Source organism: Haliotis rubra, unplaced genomic scaffold (genome assembly GCF_003918875.1).
Source record: "Haliotis rubra isolate DU_JTF1 unplaced genomic scaffold, ASM391887v1 Scf478, whole genome shotgun sequence".
Taxonomy (NCBI): Eukaryota; Metazoa; Mollusca; class Gastropoda; order Lepetellida; family Haliotidae; genus Haliotis; species Haliotis rubra.
The window spans coordinates 368,619-388,925 of record NW_025767166.1 but is presented as its reverse complement, the minus strand read 5'-3'; the positions used below and the strand labels follow the sequence as shown (position 1 = coordinate 388,925).

The following is a 20,307-nucleotide window of genomic DNA, read 5'->3' as shown; positions in this document are numbered from 1 at the left end:
ACCATGCAATCCTGGAATGTTCAAGTGACACAAGTGGCTTGGGTGCACTACCATGCAATCCTGGAATGGTCAAGCGACACAAGTGCCTTGGGGGCACTACCATGCAATCCTGGAATGGTCAAGGGACACAAGTGCCTTGGGTGCACTGCCATGCAATCCTGGAATGGTCAAGGGACACAACTGCGTATGGTGCACTACCATGCAATCCTGGAATGGTCAAGCGACATAAGTGCCTTGGGTGCACTACCATGCAATTCTGGAATGTTCAAGGGACACAAGTGCCTTGGGTGCACTACCATGCACTCCTGGAATGTTCAAGTGACAAAAGTGGCTTGGGTGCACTACCATGCAATTCTGGAATCTTCAAGGGACACAAGTGCCTTGGGTGCACTACCATGCAATCCTGGAATGGTCAAGGGACACAAGTGCCTTGGGTGCACTGCCATGCAATCCTGGAATGGTCAAGGGACACAACTGCGTATGGTGCACTACCATGCAATCCTGGAATGGTCAAGGGACACAAGTGCCTTGGGTGCACTACCATGCACTCCTGGAATGGTCAAGGGACACAACTGCGTATGGTGCACTACCATGCAATCCTGGCATGGTCAAGCGACACAAGTGCCTTGGGTGCACTACCATGCAATTCTGGAATGTTCAAAGGACACAAGTGCCTTGGGTGCACTACCATGCAATCCTTGAATGGTCAAGGGACACAAGTGGCTTGGGTGCACTACCATGCAATCCTGGAATGGTCAAGGGACACAAGTGCCTTGGGTGCACTACCATGCAATCCTGGAATGGTCAAGGGACACAAGTGCCTAGGGTGCACTACCATGCAATCCTAAAATGGTCAAGGGACACAACTGCGTATGGTGCACTACCATACAATCCTGGAATGGTCAAGGGACACAAGTGCCTTGGGTGCACTACCATGCAATCCTGGAATGGTCAAGGGACACAACTGCGTATGGTGCACTACCATGCAATCCTGGAATGGTCAAGGGACACAACTGCGTATGGTGCACTACCATGCAATCCTGGAATGGTCAAGCGACACAAGTGCCTTGGGTGCACTACCATGCAATCCTGGAATGTTCAAGTGACACAAGTGGCTTGGGTGCACTACCATGCAATCCTGGAATGGTCAAGGGACACAAGTGCCTTGGGGGCACTACCATGCAATCCTGGAATGGTCAAGGGACACAAGTGCCTTGGGTGCACTACCATGCAATCCTGGAATGGTCAAGGGACACAACTGCGTATGGTGCACTACCATGCAATCCTGGAATGGTCAAGGGACACAAGTGCCTTGGGTGCACTACCATGCACTCCTGGAATGGTCAAGGGACACAACTGCGTATGGTGCACTACCATGCAATCCTGGAATGGTCAAGTGACACAACTGCGTATGGTGCACTACCATGCAATCCTGGAATGGTCAAGGGACACAAGTGCCTTGGGTGCACTACCATGCAATCCTGGAATGGTCAAGGGACACAAGTGGCTTGGGTGCACTACCATGCACTCCTGGAATGGTCAAGTGACACATATGCCTTGGGTGCACTACCATACAATCCTGGAATGGTCAAGGGACACAAGAGCCTTGGGTGCACTACCATGCAATCCTGGAATGGTCAAGGGACACAAGAGCCTTGGGTGCACTACCATGCAATCCTGGAATGGTCAAGGGACACAAGTGCCTTGGGTGCACTACCATGCACTCCTTGAATGGTCAAGGGACACAAGAGCCTTGGGTGCACTACCAAGCAATCCTGGAATGGTCAAGGGATACAACTCTCTGCCTTCAAGGCTGCCATTTCCCAAAAAGCATGAATGAAGAGAGATTTAATCTGTGTTATTTTATTAGCAAAACAAGTACAGCGATAAACATTTTTACACATATTCAACATAGAAGCATGGACATAATATTGTTGTGTAAATTTACTTTTAATTACCATCTTTCTTCTATAAATAAAGTCTACTAAAACATCTAATAATTGTAAACTGATCAGTTTGTGGGTGAGGGAAGAGGCTGGGTCTCATAAAACAGTAAATTAATGTCAACTGATCTGATCTATTACAGGCAAAGGGTCCATGCCTCATGCCTCATTGTCATCATAATTGTTGCATACAGGGCCCTGTTGAAAAGTGATCTTAGCATTAATATGATAAACATTTTTATCAGGCCATAGTCTTGCATGATTTAAAAGTGTATCATAAATTAACAAGTCAGAGAGTGATACATTTAGAAAATGACCCCCTGGAAATCCACTAGCCAGTCGGGCCAGTGACTGTGGAGATTTACTGGCTTGAATGGATTTTTACTACCCACATGCTAGAGGGCTAGTGGCTATTTCACACACTGGTTGTAATGGTTGGTTGTTTGATGTTTAACGCTGACCTCAGCAATATTCCAGCTAGGTGCCAGCAGTCCAGGGGCGGATACAGCTTATTGAGAAAGGGGGGGATGCACAGTTCATTTTCACCCGTTTTCACGAGAGTTTCAGTGGTAATTAAATAAACTTTCAGGACAAACGGGGGCGCACCCCTATAACCCCCCTCTGGATCCGCCTACGCTGTCTGTGAATAATCAAGACTGGACCAGCCAATCCAGTGATCAACATCATTGCGGTTGTACTGTACTAACATTAGTGGTATGTTTTAGCTCTTATAACAGTAGATTATTATAATAATCATCATAATAATGAAATATGGTAAATTGTCAAGCAATCGATAATTTCATCTGGGTAACCATAAAGAGACAAGAAACAAACTATTCAAATAAACAAAATCACCCTGGGAAAAACATCTACATCTAATCAGAGACCATATGGTCTCTGGTCTAATTTTGATTATTCTGGAGTCCAGATCCCTGAAACCTCTTGAGCTGTGATCACATTAAGTATTCAACATCAACTACACACATGTACACTGTACTTGCATCCTATTTCCTCTAGATTTCAACATCAACTACACACATCCAAACTCAGCTATAAGAGCGAACCATGTACAACATGACGTGGTCAGACTTACTATCCCATTATTATTCATACCCAGAATAGCACAGGTACAGGAGCTCCCCTATTGAAGTATTTGATATGGATGTAAATAACAAATTATATTAGATAAAGGACAAATGAACCAAATAACTGTATGCAAAGGGATAAGATTTTTTTCAGCACATTTTGAGGTACTTTTGTGTGAATGACTTCATATATGGTTGAAATAATTAATCCTTATGAAATCAGCAAATATTCGATGATACATTTTAGGATCCATTCCATAAATTGTGGCTTTCGACACAATACCATTAAAATCACAAAGTAATACGACAATTTAAATTAATATTCAGTCAAGGTCTGGATATTGTAACCAGCTTCATGTGAGAATCTCTAAACTTACTGCAGAGAAACTAGCATCATCATCATAATACATATTTGCAAAAATAAGTAAAAAACACCAATATATGGAAGGCAGTGTGTTGCAATACATATCACACATGACAGGTTAATATGGCGTAGGAAAACACCGAGAGTGCTGTAACTTCTTTTGATTGTATTTGTCACAAGATTGGAGTTCGCAGATAACTAGACAAGTGCTTGCTGGGCTCCAAGCCTCTTTAGAAGTGTAACAACTCTTGAACATAAGGTTTGAAGGCAGTCTTCACATTTTCGAGCTGATCAATAAATATTCCATCACTGCTTCAAGATAAAAACATCAAGAGTAGATAAATTCTTTTCAGGGCCTCCACTGAACAATCATTCCTTTAAAACATAACCTTTTTATAATTTTATGAACACATTTTCTTTGTACAAAATTCCAGGTATCTGTTCAGACAGCTGACTATTCAATGATGGACAGATATATAGGAAACTCCACACATGCCCAATGTGTCTGTTAAGGGAAATTTGTCTGTCATTACTAGTCGACTCTCTTCACTTCTCATTACTAACTTCAGTCTGTCATTACCGACTTGGCCTAATCAGTATGTATTTTTAATTAGATTATTGGTATTTCAACTCATTCTTTCTTGTGTCAAAAACACAACACTGGAGTTAATAAAACACAAAGTGTGCTGTTTGATGATACAGAGGCACGTAAAACATAGTTATCAGCAAGACGAGGACATCACATGCAATAACAACAGAGAGAGGATACACACCAGAGGCAGATCCAGGCCCATGCTCAACAAAGTGATGGCAGTGCTGAGGAGGTAACTCTGTATTTAGTCTCAGGGAAAATCAGACGAAACAGTTTCATCTCACATACATTATCAATCAGCCCACCGAACCGTGGAATAATTACCTTTTTAATTCACAGATGAAGAACAGGGAAGAAAACTTTGACCAACATGAAGAGATCTTTTTCTTTTGTTTCATATACTTATATTTCACCCCACATAACATAAGTCAATAATAAGAGATCATGTTAACATGTTTCCAATTAACCATAAACCCTGGGAACTAATCCCATGAACAAAATAATCAGGGTCCTGATCCACCCAATGTTCGTAATGTTACAATCTATTGTAACTCTATACAGTCGAGCACCGTTGTCTCGATATTCATGGGACCAAGAAAAAATATCGAGTTATCCGAACTTCGAGACATCCGACCAGGGCAAATCATCACATACCACTATGAAACAAAACAAAATGCTTCTCAGTATGTTTTGATTCGATACTATAATCCGTTATCAGTAGTGTTTAGTCGTAACAGTGAGTACTTCCTAATTAATTCCTTCTTAATTAATCCTAATTAAATAACAAACAAGTCACACCTTCAACTTAATTAGCCCTAATTAGTTTACACTACCGGATCCCTTTGATTCATGCCACACCGTCTGTAAACATGTGGAAACAGGTTCTATGCCAAAACTTCCACATCCCAAAACATCCACATCCCAATACTACCACACATTGTTAAAACAACAACTCCTCATCTCCCCTGTTTCAGTTCAGAGGGGATAATTGCCCATGAAAGGTAGGTGAATATCAAGTTTCTTTGCAAATATCGAGTTAATAGGGTACTTTTGCTTGATGGGACCATGATATTATATTGAGATATCCGAAATATCGAGACATCCGCATCGAGTTAAAAAAGCTTGAATAATGATAAATTATGAAGGATTTTGCCAGGACCGAGATGTTATATCGAGACAACCGAGATATCGAGTTATCAGAGTTCGACAAAACGGTGCTCGACTGTACTTTACTATAGGCTTGCATTTGGCATAGTGCTACACATACTGTGGATACAGATTCTGGATCATGTCAAGGAACATAACTGTTTCCACTTCTTGTTTCTATCTTTACTGCAACCCCATGGTTCTGGAAAATACTTTTGTGAACCATTAAATAAAATTGAAAAAAGTAAGACAATCGAAGAACCATAAACAGTGGAGGTATATTTTCTCAGACACACATCGCAATGGCACAACAATTTCACCATGGTTACCTAAACTAAGTAATAAATATGTTTGACAATAATCAACACAGTCGAATGATGTTGTAAAATACAAGCAAAACAAAATATAACAACAGATGAATCATGGCTTGATTCATGAATCATAAAACAGTCTTGACAGCTGATATCGGATGAGAAATGCAACAGCGCTGCAGAATACCTGAAACAAAACAAAAATACAACATTGAGGGAGTAAGCAATCGTCCAACCAATATTACAATAAAAATTCCCAAAAGTTCAACAATGAAATCCTCTTACAAAATAAGAGGAAAAAATTTGAAACAAATAAGATACCTGCTTTTCACTTATATTACAGCTTCTAACCTGTCTGGGGCGGTGGGGTAGCCAAGTGGTTAAAGCGTTGGCTCGTCACGCCAAAAACCCGGGTTCGAATCCCCACATGGGTACAATTTGTGAAGCCCATTTCTGGTGTCCCCTGCCGTGATGTTGCTGGAATATAGCTAAAAGCGGCGTAAAATCAAACTCAGTCAGTCAGTCAGTCTAGTCTAACATGTCTAACTGACACTGACTGATATTGTGTGTTAGATACTGAGAATACACTGAAAATAACATAAATATCACCACTACTAGTCTTCATGTAAGTAGATATTTATTAGAATATTTGTTTGCTGTGCTAAACGATGTGTAAACATGTGGTACAAACTTTGTGGATTCAGATCCTGTGGGTGAGACATGTTTCATCTTGTGACAACATCATAAACTACGTATATCTAAGCAATCACTTTTCTTCCTTCTTCACTTTTTCTTAACAGTATAAATACACAAATTTACAGTTATTATAAAGACAAACAAGCCACGGTTTTAGAGTTTTTGGAGCAGGCGAAAGTTCTCTCACCTGAAAACCCAGAATTATTATAACGAGAGTCCTCTCATGTAGAGGTCCCATAAACTTGAGGATCAGGTTGTTGAGAGTCAAGTTGTTGCACTCTGTCAACTTCCCATCTTCCCCCTGCCCGTCCTTCACCTCCACCAGGAATAATAACCTCAGCACCTTCAGGCACAGGTCACCGACAGGGTGAAGGTCACCCTTTTTGAAGGTTGTGTAACTCATCCCAACTTTATCAGACTTGGGGTCATATCTGAAGTACAAATGGATACATAGGAATGACTATATAGCTAGGTTTCAGTCTATCTGCTGATCCTCAATGACTGGTTAGTATACAGTAGTTCTAAAAAGACCCGAAATTTTGCAGTTGTGGTTATTTGGTTCAAACATATGTTCATTTGTCTGTTTGTTGTTTAATGTCGCACTCAACAATATTCCAGCTATATGGAGACTGGACAAGACATTCTGATACTTTCAAATGATGTATTTAGGTGTTACAATTAGTACATATTTAGAACAAACAGTAACTTAACATTTATATATGTACATATGGTAAGTATTCTGAAACAGAGGGGTGTGGATTAGTGTTGAGAATTGGTTGAAATCTCATAATTGATGATTGCTTTATTACTAACGAACAATCATCGATAAAAATTGGTTGGCATCAATTTTCAGATTTTCTATTCAGGTCGTTATTGCAGATATGTATCACATGATGCACCTTGCTACTTTAAAGTGATGTTGATATATCATGAACATAAACCTTCTGGGGTCTTCAAGAAATATTCAGTCATGACTTTTCAGTTAGTGAAGTGAGTTTTCTAAGAATTAAACAAGTTTTCAGGCCCTGACAACGTCCTAGATATGTTCCATCATCAAGTGTTTCAAACACTAAAACAGTAGTTCCAAAATCGTTTGTGTTCGATTATGAGAAACTGTGATCGATTGCCTGGTCGTTTGGTCACTTTGACCAATCTTCAATTATTTCAATTAATTGGAACACCACTAGTGTGGATAGGGACGCACACATGCACCTCTCACTGCCTGTGTGCCTCCATTGAACCTGAGTGTTTCATATATTTGTGCAGCGTACAACTATGTGACGATCTGTCTCAGCCATGTAATACCTACTTGGGTAAGCGATGTCGAGGACAGGGCACCAGCTTAAACAACTGTGGCACAGAGTATAGGAAGTTGAAGACTTGGGGGACAAAGAAGAGCAGCATGGTCTTGCTGAAATGTCCCAGGATGGCAACAACTGCAAATGTCATCCCAGCAAAGTAGCAGAAAGTGTCACCCACAAACACTCTCGATGGGTACCTGGGGAAAAACAACACACAGGTTCACATGGAAGGCTGCAGGTGAAAGAAAAGGGTTGTGTGTGCTGTGTTGTGTTGTGTTGTTATGGTGTTGTGTTGTGTTGTGTTGTGGTGTGGTGTGGTGTGGTGTATGAATGGGTGGGTGTGTTATAATCAGATCATACAGTTTTTGATAAAATCTCTTACAGACAAAATGCTATGACTTGCTGCAATTACATTGGTCTGCAGTAACCATAGTAACCTGTGCACTTGATAAGAGGTGACCAGGATTGGTGGTCAGTATGTCAATATGGTTGACAGCATGTCACTGTGATGGAACAGTTCAGATATACACCATTGCTTTTGACATTGAGAGCTGAACATGAGTATTTATGGAAAAATCGTCTGCTATGATTTCTCTGAAAACACCTTTTTAGTCTCTTTGATTGGCATTTCAGAAGCTGATTAGTAATAACAAAGGAAAGATACAAACTCACTGTCGCTGTATGGCTGAAACAATGCTGATACGACGTTAAATTTTAACTCACTCACTTACAAACTCACCGTCGCTATATGACTGAAACAATGCCGATACAACGTTAAATTTTAACTCACTCACTTACAAACTCACCAGTTGTGATAAAGCAGCGCTGAACACACTCCAAAGAAGGGCATTATGAAATACATGGAGAACACATGGTTTGACCGATAATCTCCTGCAATGACAAATAGAACATCATGAAAATACATGTCCAAGATATCAGTCTGACTGGTCCAGCAAACATACAGAAACACTTCCACTGAGCGATTACCTTCACACACAGGAACACTTCCACCTGATGCAGCATGATGCAATAATAATAATAATGAAATAATATGACAGTCAGACACTGTTCAAGATACAATAACCAGTCAGCAGTGTAGCCCTTGCTTGTCATGAAAGCTTGTTAATATTTCAAGAGTTTATACATACAATAAATCCCCCATAACCTGTGAATACACATCACAGTTCTAAGTATTAACCAATGAACCAACCAATAGCATGGTTACAGCACAAGGGAAGCAAGTGAGAGGTCAGACCACTGTGGCAATGTTTCTAACTTAACAATGTGTGCAACATTTGTTTGACATTGCAACTTGACATTCACAACATCACTTCAATATCAGACAGTGTAGGGTTTCAAATTCATGTATAGAGTAGGGTTTATTTGACCTTTATGTCACAAGAGTTGGAAATAGGTTCCCTTTCATAAACTTGATTAAAACAGACTATATTAGTCTATAAATAGATACATGCCCCTACTAGACGACACAGCAACTGCGTGAACTGACAGGTAATTGAAGAACAATAGTTTAAAGTGTACACAAGTCTGTACAGTACTGTCAATGGTTGGAAGGGAATATACATGATCTACACCTACATGGCTACGTTAATAATAATAATATACATGTACTTTTATTCAGAGACATTTGTACAACAAGACATTTAAAATATGGCTTAATGAGGATATGGCACAGTATCCCTGTGATTTACCTGACAGCTCTATAAAGTTATGGATGAGTACAGAGATCGCGATGACCCAGGACTGTCCAACCTCCAAGCCATTGACTCCAGACAAAATGTTGATCGCATTGGTGCAAAACACAGCTAGCATCCCCATGTAGACATAGTACAGCAGCCCTGTGGAATATATACATAGTACTGCAGCCCTGTGGAATATATACATAGTACAGCAATTCTGTGTAATTTATAATATATAATCAGTAATCCTGTACACATCCTAGCAGGAAGACTGCAACATAATGCTCAGTATAAGAAAAGTCATGCCAACATAGTAGAGGAAACATTTTGATCATCAAACATAATGAACAGAATCCGGACATATTTCATGTATAGTGTCTGTAATATAACTGTGGCTTGAGACCTCTTGTACTTGCACAAAATAATAGTGTAAAGTTGATAACTAATACTGCTTCACATCACCCTTGTATTGCATACTGGCATCAACACTGCCCAACAGTATCTAAAGGCACTGAATATTTGATGAATCCTTACACCCTTAACATTCAACATAAGAAAAGTAAGTTTTCAATTTAGGGCTGTAACGAATACACTATGTTGCGAATATGATACGTATCACGAATATTAGGTAACGAATACGAATAATTATTCATGAATACAATATTGTAGTTAAATGATTGATGCACAATATTGAATGCCAATGGTGACAGTGTTAATTTGTCTCAGCAATAACCAGTCATCTCATGACACTCAAATTTGGTATGTAATAGTTATAGTTGACAGTACCTTGCGTGGCCTTGGCAAACTAACATGACTTGGGCTACTACAAGGCTAGTACATATTGCATTCTTGCATATCTCGTTTTGAAAAAAGGACATAGGGTTCAAGTAAAACACACTCCCTTATAAAAATTGTAAATATTCATGAATATTTGGTTCTTATGACCACGAATAATGAATTGAATTCATTAAGGGCTACGGTTCGATTCACCGAATATGCGAGTGAATCGTTACAGCCTTAGTTTTCATAGAGGTAAAATTACAGTTTTCATTTGGAAAATGTAGTACATACTTACAAAATGAATGATGATGACAGAACATCAGATAATACTCTGATGATCCATATGATAACATGCCTGTCTATAATATGCCCGACCCACACCTTAATGCATGCTCAAAGCACATCTGTATTACCCAGGTCAGAGGATCAGTTTGCATTTGACTTTAATTCTCATCTTTGAGGGCTGCAGGAGGTTAACATTCACATTACCATCTAAATCTACCAGGTACCCATTCACTGCTGGGAGAACACAGGGATACTTCCAACAGAGCCACAATGCTGCATGTGCTTCACTGTGAGGCTGGACATAAGCCCTAGAAAGTCTCAGGAGCTAGGCTGACCACTGACACATATTCAGCTTCTCTCCACAACCTACAGTGCTGAAGTTTACCTAATTTGTGACCTGAGTACTGTATGGATCAGACGCTGAACTGACACTAGTGACAGTGAAAATGAATGAATGTAAAGCTGCCACCATGTCTTACCTAAGTTGACATCATACCCAAGCAACAACCTAAGAGGTTTGGGTACAATGATGGTTGTAGAATTGAAGTTGACGAAGTACACCATCAGTAGTGGCAAGGATGCCATTGTCGGCAGTAGCAACTTGTGTCGCCATTTCAGATCAAGGACATCGTCGGCAAATCCCAGAAATATCATACAGCAGATAGACAGGAGGGCTGCTATAAACTCCACATACTGAAACAGTGTAAGGACTTGCTTATATTTCATGATTAATTATTTATTTAATTAAAGAAAGGGCTTTGGATTGACTATTAATTTAATAGCAAAACAATACATATTGAGCATAAATTCTTCTTGCCGAATAGGGCTTCAACGAGTCCATTTTCTTGGACTCGAGTACTCGAGGGGTGAGACTCGACTCGGACCCGAGTACTCGAAATTCATACCTTTCAAGCAAACAATAGCGTAATTTGCATGACATGTGTTCCGATCACACAACTGACTACTTACTTCATTCCGACTTCATATCGTTATGTGACTAACATTTCCCATTGGTCAGAATCAGTATTAGGATGTTTACTTGACACTTGTTTTTTTCATCGTTCTTCTTGTACTGCCTGCAAAACGCAGTGATATACCGCACAGGCGGCATTGGGTTATTTTTCTCTTTTCTCTATCCAGATCAAGATACGCCCATACATTTGATTTTTTTATCTTTCTCTATGTCTATCAATTGTCAAGATAGTTACCTTATCATTTTAAGAAGTGAAATTTCAAACGATGTATAATATTAACTCTCATCTGCAGACTTGTAACAACTAATACCATACAGCCACACCGTGTGAGGAGTAAACTATTTAATCTAGGTGTTAATAAAAACATTATCAGATGGGTTAAAGAATTCAGGGTACATAGTACTCAGTATGTCAGTGTAAATGGCTATCAATCTTCTTTTCTCTCAAATTCTACTGCAGAACCAAATGGCTGTGTTCCTTCATCCGTACTCTTCGTTTTGTATACCAATGACTGTTACTTGTCAATAAATGACGTGTTTACTGTGAAATTCGCAGTGACGCCACTGTACTGGCCTAATTTCCGATTCTGAACATTATTATCGTCAAGGCATTGACAAAACCGTAATGACAGTTTTTTATCAAACCTTTATTCAAAGTGTGTTGACCAACAATTTTCTATGTTGGTATGGGGGTCTGTCTCATTGCAACAAAAACAAGCTTTTCAAAATTGTTAATACTGCATGCAAAATTTCTGGGGTGTCTTTCAAGTATATTCCCTTTATCTCTGAGCGCCAGATTGTCACAAAGGCAACTAAAATTAGATTTGATAGTTGACATATTTAATCTCACCATTTTGAACTACTTCCTTCTGGACGCTGCTGTCGATTACCTTCCCTCAAAACAGAGTTCGACAGTCTTTCATACCATCAAGTATTCGTGAATACAACACATATTTTTTAATCACCATCACGTGATTATAACTAGAATTATTCAGCCTCTTTACCAATGTGGTTAATTGAATTATATCATGTCAGTTTTATTGTGTAAATAGCATTCGTTTTGAGCATGTAATTATTGTGTATATTTTTGTGAACTGTGTACATATTCATATTGAGACAGTTGGATGTATAAGAATTTCCTCCGGGATAATAAAGTTATATCTTATCTTAATATTAGACGTTAACGGCCGCCCATGCTTAGCACATGGCAGGCAGTCTGTCAACGTCAATAATTCGAGTTATCTCCCCTTTTCGAGTCCTCGAGTCCTTGAAAATGGACTCGAGTCCAGCTAAACCCGACTCGTCCTCGAGTACTCGAGTACCCGTGGAAGCCCTATTGCCGAACATAAAAAAATCTCTTGTGACACTTTAATATTGCACTGCCATGGCAACATTCCAAGCAGCCTTTTCATTGTCATATATATTCAAAATATTAAGTTTACTCAACTAACCGCTCACAATTGTAACTAATGATGGACATAATCATATATTTCATCATCACTAATTCCTTCGTTAGAAACCAAATTAAAGAATTGAAGTACTAAAACACAATGATAAGCATGATAAAAAACATCCATATATTCCTGTATAATGAATGAGATCATACATCTACTGGATGTTTACTGACAATGACAATGATCCTATCAGATATCATTCGCTGCTGGGTGACCAGACACATATTTAAAGCCAAGTCCCTGGCCTAAGGAGACAGCACATGCTACATGAGCTTCAACGTGGGTCAGGTATGAAGCCCCAGTAACATGGAGGCATCGAAATGCTAACATGGTCACCCATCTAACTACTCTCCTAACTCCACCTTCTTGGTGATAACCATTACCTCATGATAGGGGAACTTGGCAGCGTCGGTGTCCGACAGGTGCTTGTAGAAGGGTACGGGGATGAAGAGGAACATGACAATCAGGAACACAGCTCCACATATCACACCCAGTGCCTCTGGTCTGAAACGGAAGTATGTACAGTCAGGCCATGTTAATCCGAACACTTCCGTTTTTCATCAAAAACATTTGGATAGTGAAACATACAGACTACTGAAACAAAACATTATGTACACCACTACAGTAGAGTTACTTCCCTTTGACATACTGAGACAAGAACATAAGATCATATACATTTACATGTATCAAATGACTTTTTTTTACAGTTTGTATAACAATCAAAACTCAGAAACTCACTCGGGTTTAAAGAAATCGTGATGATTAACGGCTTAATTTTGATAGTGCCAGTTGAGTTTTCACAAGTGAGACCTATTAATTGATCAAAATGACACTAACGACATGTTCAACTCAGAAGTGTCACCTCACTTATCAATTACCATTGAAGTTTAACGATGAAGATCAGCACTAATCAATGGTGCTCACGAGGTAAGGTGATTATCCAAACTTTTTTTTGACGTACCGCCAGATTAATGAAGCAAAACCAAGTGTAATTAGCTAATCTGCTATTGCTAATAGCGTTAATAGCACATAGTATGCATAAAATTAAACTCATATGAGTTAAAAAAAAGTCATAGCTATGGTAGTGACAGTTCAAAACATAATCATGCAATTGGAGGGCAAAATTAGACTGAGTGTGGGTAGGTCATAGCTCTTAAGAACTGTGGTCTACATGGTGTGTTCATAAAATGAGTAATCAAACTGGTGATTTGTGAGAGCTGGCATTCCTATTATGCACTCAGTGTTTCCCAGATATATTCTCACACAAACAAGTTAGTGATATTTGGCATAGCTAATGTGCATAAGCCATGTCCTATCAGTGTAGTCTCCACTTGGTCTCCTAATACAGAATATAGTGCAATTTCCATTTATATATGTATACAGAGTGATCTACTTAAGAAGTAGTAATTGTTCATATTTAACACTAAAACAGACATTTTGTTGGATATTGTTTCAGTGACATTTTGTTTCAAGTTGCCATCACACTGACCTTAGATTACAATCTTGCAAACCCTTATATCCCATCTGTGCCTATTTTTAGTTAGTTGCAATTTTAAGCTTACTGTCATGATCATCCCTGACACAGTGGGCAGTTCTTGTATCCTCATGTTATAAGTATTCAGACACTTAAGAACCTCAGTTGCTGTCTAGATTATAGCACAAACCATCATTCAAGAATTTGCAAAGTCTTTGTTATGCCTCATTAAAGTGCAAGTGAGCAAAAAAAACAACAAAAAACGTATGACGTCTGAAAAATCTATGATCCGACAGTATAGGTTCCTTGTTAAAGAAAAAATAGGCTGAACAAATAATGATACGTGTTCAGCAGTTCAACCACATTCCAAATGTTCTGCAACTATATCACACATGTCCAGCAGTATTGGCATGTTTAGAATAGAAGAAACCTGTCTTTATGCTAGAGCTCTTTGTCCTACGTATACTTTCAATTTAGTCTTTGTGAAAACATTAAACATATTAGGCATTTCATGAAACGAAACGTGTCGACATGGGTACATATAAAAAATCAATTTCAATTCGTTTGTTCAGACATGTCCGAGAATTGATCATGTGAATGCACTGAAATGAAATGACAGCTGATGCAACACAACCCGCGGTACGTCAGCTGTAGGCATACTCACACTTTGGCTTTAGATCGTTTACTCATGTCCACACCAAACAGATTCGCCTTGACAAACATGCTTCCAAATTTTGGAATTATGTTTAAACATAGCAGGAAGCCACACGCAGACATAGCTGCGTTGATGGCAAGTGTCATTCCTGTGTCGCTGAAAGCCAGATTCATGGTTGTAGTAAATTGTTTCTGCCACGAACCAAATGCAGTCTGCTACGACGCCATGACAGATCACGCGAGACCTAACGCGAGATTCTGATACGGACGTGTTCGTGCTCTGCCACAGCACGTGTAGGCCGATCATTCGTTACTGTTTAGCTGTTCAGAAGGCGTCAAGATATCGCTGAAAGGAGCTTATAGGGAATACTGCTTTTATTTTCTCTGGGAGAAATTGTGTTGTATTACAAAAAGTAAAATACACATTGTAAAAACGCATTAACACAAATTGCTCAAATCCATTAGATAAACACCATTATAACGCATGTTTGTACCAAACAGAGGAGAAGTGTTACCTTATAATGATATACCAAAAAAAAGAAGAAAAAATCATTAAAAATTATGACTTATTACTGAAGTGAGTGAGTAAGTGAGTTTAGTTTTACGCCGCACTCCGCAATATCCCAGCTATATGGCGGCGGTCTGTAAATAATCGAGTCTGGACCAGACAATCCAGTGAACAACAGCATGAGCATCGATCTGCGCAATTGGGAACCGATGACATGTGTCAACCAAGTCAGCGAAACTGACCACCCGACCCCGTTAGTCGCCTCTTACGACAAGCATAGTCGCCTTTTATGGCAAGCACATGGGTTGCTGAAGACCTATTCTACCCCGGATCTTCACGGGTCTATTTAAGAGGGGAGGTAGCTTAGAGGTTAAAGCGTTCGACTGTCACACCGAAGACCCGGGTTCGATTCCCCACTTGAATACAATATGTGTGAAGCCCATTTCTGGTGTCCTTCGCCGTGATATTAGCGAAAAGCTAACTTCACTCAACCAATCTTATTTAAGAACTTAATACTGCAGGGATCAAAGACGTCAGGGATCGCGGTTAGTCTTTTAAAAGGTTTGCTTAAAACATCTGCGGAAGAGGGGAGACGGTTGTACTCCTTGTTGAGGAAATGAGAGGTGTAAGAGGCAGTTTTTTTGTGCTTGCCTTGTCTCTCTTTTCTCACTGTTAGATTATCAAATTAAGCACTGCATATTTTGCGAGCTGAAAGGACACTTTTGCTTTTTTTTGGTTTACCACAGACAGACTTGCATACCAAGAATGAAAACAGAAAGTTAAAGCACTTTGAATAAGGATAAAATGTTAGCAGTGACATGGAAAGAATGAAGTTTGCGTAAAAAAAGCCTCTTTGTTGGTCTTTAGCATAAATGTAATGATTGTTTGAATTCCAGGTAAGTTTAGAGTCTATAGCATCTGAGATATTTGTGCTTATTTGTACTGTAACAACATCTAAATGTTCATTATGAATATAAACAGGTTGTATTGCTGTGTTCTGGGACGTAAGTCTGTAACCGACGCCTTAGTTTTTTAACGTTTATAGTTACATGATTATGGCATCAGTCTGTAAACCTCTTAATATCAGCCGATTACTGTCCTCTGAGGGAACTATTAGTCCCGTTAGTGTGGCGCCATCCGTGTATTGTAGAGCCAGGCACAGCGGTTGGTATATGACATGAACAAAACCGGTGATACAACACAACCTTGGGGAACCCTAGTCTGTCGTACAGGCCCTGAAGCAAATATATCCAAGAAAGCCCACACAAGTCTAGAAACTGTGGCAAATCTAGATCTGAAAATGAAGAAAGTCTCAGGGCTCCTTTTCATTATATATATTTTTTTTTACTATGAACTTTTTTCAGTAAAATATGTTCATTTCAGAGACTAGTTGTTAGTCTAGGGGAGCCCCTGTAGTGCTAATCAACGTCGGTTACAGCGTACGAACTGTGTGCGTTGCGTCAGGAAGGACCCAATCCAGTTAATGATATTACTGTTGACCTTCATAATGTTTCTGCATTAGTATGTGGGACTTTATCGTACTGAATGCTGAAAAAAAGCCTCACATGTTGGCCAGGGGCCCATCTCTCATATCCCGGTGGTGGGGTAGCCTAGTGGTTAAAGCGTTCGCTCGCCACGCCGAAGACCCTGGTTCGATTCCCCATCTGAGTACAATGTGTGAAGCTCATTTCTGGATATTTCTGATACTGCTGGAACATTGCCAAAAGCGGTGTAAAACCAAACTGACTCACCCTCTCACTTCATATCTCACATTCGTCCCGGAATATCACAAGTTGGTCCCAAATGATTTGGGTAAACAGTTCGCCGGTTTTTTTTAAATACACCCCCTAATTGTCCCAAGCGGTTAAGATTTTTTATTATAGCTAGGCTTGTCCAAAAACTGTGGGCAAATACAATATGTTCTGATGTATGAACGAGATAGCCATTTTCATTATTTTTTTGAAAAAGGCATTGTTTATTCGTATGTAGGTAATATATAAGTGTGGACACCGGTAGAGCCATGCATACAGTATAAATCGCGATATAAATCGCGCAATGAACATTCCAACTTTCGTCTTTCATCGCGGACATCAAAAAGGTATGTATTTTAGACGGAGAGGTCTCGGTGTACCAACATTGGCACAAAATATTGACAAGTGACACTAACAATCTTGATATAGCATCACAAACTTTATAGTACAAATATCACACAATAACTGGAGGAAAATCTCTGTTTGATAAACATTTGTTTTTAAGGGATAAAAATAATAATAAACTCAATGACAAGAAGCGAATATTTATAGTTTGTGGACATAAAAAGGGAAAGTACAGTAAAGCTGACGTCTTTTCAAAACCACGACATGTTGCAATGTAAAACAGCCATGTAATACCCCTATACATGAATGTGACTGGTGAACTGAGGGCGACATGTTCATAAAGCAACAATGATAAGAATTAAAGCAGCAAGTAAATAATTGATTTTTTAAAACTCTGTGTTCAAACAAAACGCATTTTATCAAAATAAGCATGCCCATGAACTCTATCTGTAATAAATCGTACGGCAGGCTTGAGGGTGAGAGAGGTGATTGACAATGTATAACATGCATTATTTAAACTTTTATATACTTGTATAGATACTCATGTAAGTTGAATGGACGACATCCAATCACGAACGCCTGTTTGAAATTACTGCAACGCAAACTGCTACACTTACACAGATTTATAGTATAGATTTTCAGTAAAAGATGAAAAAAGATTATGTCTCTGTTTGAGGCTGAAAAAAGCCCCGAATTCTCCTAGATGATGCTTATATGGAACTATGTATATGTACATATACAGTGTAATGACTGTTAGTTTGTCAATGAGTGAGTTTAGTTTTACTCCGCACTCAGCAATATTCCAGCTATATGGCGTCGGTCTGTAAATAATCGAGTCTGGACCAGACAATCCAGTGATTAACATCATGAGCATCGATCTACGCAATTAGATATGATGACATGTGTCAACCAAGTCAGCGAGAAGGACCACCCGATCCCGTTAGTCACCTCTTACGACAAGCATGGGTTACTGAAGATCAATTCTAACCGGGATCTTCATGGATGCAGTCGTCAGTAAATATTTCGTCAGTAGGCATGTCCTGGTATACTTTGTTATTAGGAATATACTTTAAACTTGATATCTGAATGCAGAATGCTTATTACGTGTTTGTGATACTATATGGATGTTTTTTTATAATGCGTGAGCGTACTCGGAAATAGGATTCAATAAAAAAAATTGAGATGCCAGTTTGAGGGCTCTGCTGTTTTAACAACTAACTGTAAGCAGATGGGACGGGGTGTCTTTGTTCTTTGTTGTCTGCGTGCTTGTGTCGGTGATTGGACTGGGTCATGAACTGTTTCTGCTGGTATGGTGAAGTCGTGCATGCAGATTGATTGTTCCTCTCGTGTGATTAGGGCTGTTCATGATGTGGTCTGAGATGGGTGATTTTCGGTCTCACGTGCACGGTGGTAGATGTTTTGTTTTGTTTTGTTTGTTTGTTTGTTTTTTTCATTCTGACGATCATTTGATGGGGAATGTCAGTTACATATATAGGTGTAATAATTGTTGTTAATACCTTTCATATACCCTTATAATGTTTTTGCTCATTCCCGTTATATGTATATAAGTCTGTACTGTGCTGTCTTAAGTCAAACCTGTTTGACAACGACATAAAGATCAATACCGGAACGTGGCAGTGAGTGAGTATGGTTTTACGCCGCTTTTAGCAATATTCGTGCAATATCGCGGCGGGGACACCAAAAATGGGCTTCACGCATTGTACCCATGTGGGGAATCGAACCCGGGGCTTCTTAGTGAAGAGCCAACGCTTTAACCACAAGGCCACCCCACCGCCCAAATAGAATCAGGAAGTTTGGATAACTGTTTCTTCAAATACAGAAGTCCGTCAGTGGTTCCACAACACGATACTGAACGTGTGAATCTAGGCTAGAATTGGCCTTAGCAACCTATGCTTATCATAAGAGGCAACTAACGAGACAGGGTGGTCAGGTTCGCCGACTTGGTTGACACATGTCACCATATCCCAGTCGCGTCGATCGATGCTCATGATGTCTATCACTGGACTGTCTGGTCCAGCCTTGATTATTTACAGACTGCCGCCATATAGCTGGAATATTGCTGAGAGCGACAACAAACAACCAAACAATACTACATGGTATTAAAGCAATGTCTAGGCAGCAGTTAGCCACCTGCCCAGCCACTGTCGGAGGGTTCAGTCCCGACTAACACAATGCATTCTCTACTTATTCTAGTCTGCCTCACAGTCCCTGAACCACATTATTCCCCTACTGCCAAAAAAGCCCTCCCTGCAATGTAGTCTGTCTCACAGTCCCTGAACCACATTATTTTCCCTACTGCCAAGCCCTCTCTGCAATGCTAAAGCCCTAAATAAAGCAAGTCTAGATTTCCTTAGGTTCTGAATCTCTGGTCTCCCTGGGGCTTCTTTTCAATTTAAATGGGCTTGTTTGCTACTATCAAAATTATATATATTCAGAGACTAAGCGTTAGTCTATACTTATTCCTAAGGGTCGAATCATGGCTGGACTGTCACGTGTCGCTTTGTCGACAGATGGCGACATCATCCATGTACAATGTCATGCTTCAGTGGCCAACCGGCCATTGTCTGTGATAAACACTTAAAAGTTTCTTTGTTCAAAGAAAGCTAAAAATGCTAAAGATTTGTCAAAATTTATTCAATGTATCAATAGAAGTTTAGATATAAATACATGTAATTAAATATTTGTATCACTCTCTGATGGCATCATTGTAAATATGTATGCATATTGTATTGTACATTATCCTGCCTCAATTATATTTCTCCAATGCCATCTTGGTGTTTATATGTATACAAGTTGTTTTCCACTTTACTCATGTACCACCGTTGGTGGAAGTTGAGAAAAAAACAACCTTGGAAACCTTCGATAAACAGATGACGGTGCTGCTAGGCAGGACGATAATGGCCAAGCTTTTATTTTACTTGCAATGA

At 39.5% G+C, this 20,307-nt stretch overlaps 1 protein-coding gene across 1 annotated transcript; it reads right to left on the bottom strand.

The window, feature by feature from the left end:
• Positions 1-5,212: 5,212 nt before the first annotated feature.
• Positions 5,213-14,995, bottom strand: LOC124290917 (UDP-N-acetylglucosamine--dolichyl-phosphate N-acetylglucosaminephosphotransferase-like). Its single transcript, XM_046727756.1, has 8 exons — positions 14,766-14,995; positions 13,011-13,131; positions 10,680-10,893; positions 9,148-9,294; positions 8,245-8,329; positions 7,447-7,635; positions 6,325-6,568; positions 5,213-5,628 (listed from the first exon to the last, which is right to left on the bottom strand). The coding sequence occupies exons 1-8, from the start codon at positions 14,927-14,929 to the stop codon at positions 5,563-5,565; spliced, it is 1,230 nt and encodes a 409-aa protein (XP_046583712.1). The 5' UTR covers positions 14,930-14,995; the 3' UTR covers positions 5,213-5,562.
• Between the last annotated feature and the right edge of the window lie 5,312 nt (positions 14,996-20,307).

Coding starts and splice junctions, on each gene's coding strand:
- LOC124290917 (XM_046727756.1), bottom strand. CDS start 14,929: ATGAATCTGGCTTTCAGCGACACAGGAATGACACTTGCCATCAACGCA. Junction 13,132..14,765: donor AAACGATCTAAAGCCAAAGT/GTGAGTATGCCT, acceptor CTTCCGTTTCAG/ACCAGAGGCACTGGGTGTGA. Junction 10,894..13,010: donor CCAAGTTCCCCTATCATGAG/GTAATGGTTATC, acceptor ACACTGTTTCAG/TATGTGGAGTTTATAGCAGC.